We start from the raw sequence: 3151 nt of genomic DNA, 5'->3' as shown, positions 1-3151 counted from the left end.
ACCTTTATTTGACCCTCTAACTCTAACACTTTCTATTCTATTTTAATTCTACTTTATCTTCTTTTTTTATTTTATTTTTATTAAAAAAACAAAACAAACAAACACTAGGTTTCTATTTTTTCTATTCTATCTACTTGTTTTTCTTTGTGTGTGTGTGTATATGTGTGTGTGTATAATATATATATACACCTTGCTACGTGTACTGCGTTAGGCTAACCGAGACTTGTCATTTGCACTTATATATTGTTGCTCTTTTGTTAGTTTTGACTGCTTTTATTGTCCTCATTTGTAAGTCGCTTTGGATAAAAGCGTCTGCTAAATGACGAAATGTAAATGTAAGTGACCAGAACCTCCTCTGGAGAATATTTTCAAAACACCTTGAGGTCTTGCAGCCTCCTGCTGGTTAACTGAACGTTTTTGTTCATGGGCTGCCCTCAGAACATGCATTTATAGTAGTGGCCACAAAATATAAATAAACTCATGATGTATGGCATAGCAGGGGATTCACAAAATAGCATGTATCCTCCTGAAGTCAATGTATGAATGAGATCAAAAGCATGTTTATGTGTGTGTGTGTGTGTGTTGTGTGTGTTTGTGTGTGTGTGTGTGTGCGCGTTTTTGTGACAAATTAGGACATAAATTTGTATAATGACAAAGGTATGACAGGTATTACAAGGAGAAGGTGACTTTTCAGGACATTACCCCATGTCCCCACTTTTCAAAATGCTTATAAATCACACAGAATGGAGTGTATTGAAAATCTGAAATAGCACAAAGTTTCCTGTAAGGGGTAGGTTTAGGGGTAGGGTTGGTGTAGAGCAATAGAATATACGGTCTATACAGTATAAAAACCATTACGCCTATGGAGAGTCCCCACTTTTCACAAAAACAAACCTGTGTGTGTGTGTGTGTCCAGATACTTGTTTCTAATTGGAGTGAATCATGCCTCCATTTCTCTTCCTGTGCTGACGACCGTTCTCGATCGAATCAAGAACACGGTAACGGCCTGCTGCTCATCTGCAGATGTCACAGCGTGTTTAACGGAGAAGGTGAGATGACGCTTTTCCATCTGAGACTGACATGATCTACCAGGTTCACGACAGGAGATCTTTGTTTCATAACCGGTTGAGTTGATGTCACATGTTCTGTGCTTAGCTGCAGATTTTCGGTTATTACACAACCAAGCCATTCTTCAGATTTCAAGGGTTTTGTATTTGTATTTTCAAGGACTGTAAGACAGCTCAAAGCTGGGTAGACGGCTATTGTGAGAGGCTTCGATCTTTTTGATGCATGTCTTGCAGCACAATGCCTCATTGAGTGACTTCATTTTGCTGTGAAGACTCATCTCGGTTTTGAGATTGGGATTGTATTGTTTGAAGCTCTCATCAGAGCTGAGACGCTATGCTGATGGATTCCAAAGTTCTTTTGGCAATAATACAAGATAAAATCGCATTGAGTTGAGGTAGACGGCATTGCATAAGGATGCTTGAGAAAAACAACCTTGATGAAATCCTATTTTAATGCTTTCACCACCGGAGCTGCAGGAGAACTGCTTTTAATGCTTGAAGATGATATCAAAATCTCACAGGTAGCCTGATCTAAAGCGTGTCACTGTTTGGTTAATTTAGCCTTTCAGTTTTCCCTTGCAGATCCTCCAATTATCTGCTTGCTCGCTGTTTTTCCACATACAGTAAATGGCGAAGTGCGAAGAGTTGCTGGTGAGAGCATCTAATTGAATGGTCTAAACGGAATCTGTATCCAGAGAATGAACGTACATTAGCATGCACAAACGCAGCTTGCTCGCCAACTGAGAGAGGGTTGCGAGATTTCAATTAATTTAGAGCGACAGGGTGCCCTTTGTACTCGCTGGGTGCTAACCAAGCCCGAACTGTCATAACAACAACGCGGTACTCTCTCATCTTCTCTCCTGCTGCTTGACTTTGAACATTGACAAGGAAAATACATAGTCATTTTTTATTTTAAGGTTTGGATTGCTGGTCAAACTGTTCTTTCATTTTTTTTTCTTCTCTCTCTCTCTCTCTCTCTCTCTCAACTTTTATCAAACAGGAGAGTAAATTGAAAAAGATTACAGCACTTCTGTCCAAGTTGGACACTTGTTCGCGGTACTTCAGACTGGACCTGCCATCGTTCAAAACTCTGTAAGTTATGGTTAGACTGGAAAAGAACATCATCAGAAGATGTTTTTTAACAACAGGGAATTTGAAAGGAAGGAGCTGGTTGCAGATCAAAAGAAAACTCATCATCAATGCTTTATTTCCTGCAGGATGCAGAAGGAGGTGCAGGGGGAGGGAGGTGAGAAGCAAACACAAGCTTGGGTGGACTTGGGCACATCCTGCTGTTCCCAGCGCTCCCCAGCACAACTATGTCAAAAGCTGGTGAGCACACTGACTAACCACTGCCCTTGGAAGTTTCAGCTATAGAAAATTAAATAAAAGTTCAATTACACGCACACACGCACATATTACATAATTATATAATTTAATCAAATTAATAATAAATTAAATACAATATTTAAAAATTAATTTTGCAACGATAAATCAGTTATTCATCGTAGTAGTAATTCCATGTGTAGCACTTATTTATAGATTATTTATTGCAATATTTTTTTTCCTAACGTAAATTTCTTTTGAAGTAAATGTATCTGGTTTTTTCTTGGAAAACAAAAGGGGAAAAATTACTTTTTAGAGAACCTGACATTAATTTAAAATTTTCATACCCCCTGTCTTCGGCGTAAACCAAACTAAATTGCATTAGATTTCTCCTTAGAACAAGATAACTCCATTTATCAGAAAAATAAACTTAAAGGGTTAGTTCACCCAAAAATGAAAATTAGGCTGTGTTTTACTCACCCCCGAGGCATCCTAGGTGTATATGACTTTCTTCTTTGAGACGGATCCTGTCAGATTTATATAAAAATTTGTCTTTGATCTTTCAAGCTGTTTAATGCCACTCAGCGGGTGTTGCATTGCTTCAGTCCAAAAGAACTTAAATAAAAATCGCCCATCCATAAAAAAAAGTGTCTCACACGGCTCCGGGGGGTGAACAAAGGCCTTCTGTAGCGAATCGATGCGTTTTTGTAAGAAAAATATCCATATTCAAAACGTAATAATCACTTGAATCTAGCTTGCGC

General features: G+C 38.4%; 1 protein-coding gene across 1 annotated transcript in view; it reads left to right on the top strand.

The window, feature by feature from the left end:
- The window catches only part of LOC107685258 (vitamin D-binding protein-like), a 21453-nt gene that overhangs the window by 17193 nt on the left and 1109 nt on the right, over window positions 1-3151 (top strand). Inside the window, exons 5-7 of the mRNA XM_016481778.1 lie at window positions 917-1049; window positions 2068-2159; window positions 2285-2396. Of these exons, the coding sequence (XP_016337264.1) occupies window positions 917-1049; window positions 2068-2159; window positions 2285-2396 (337 nt within the window). The remainder of the gene's footprint in view (window positions 1-916; window positions 1050-2067; window positions 2160-2284; window positions 2397-3151) is intronic.

This window comes from Sinocyclocheilus anshuiensis, unplaced genomic scaffold (genome assembly GCF_001515605.1).
Source record: "Sinocyclocheilus anshuiensis isolate Anshui unplaced genomic scaffold, SAMN03320099.WGS_v1.1 scaffold577, whole genome shotgun sequence".
Taxonomy (NCBI): domain Eukaryota; kingdom Metazoa; phylum Chordata; class Actinopteri; order Cypriniformes; family Cyprinidae; genus Sinocyclocheilus; species Sinocyclocheilus anshuiensis.
This window is presented reverse-complemented; position numbering and strand designations above follow the sequence as displayed.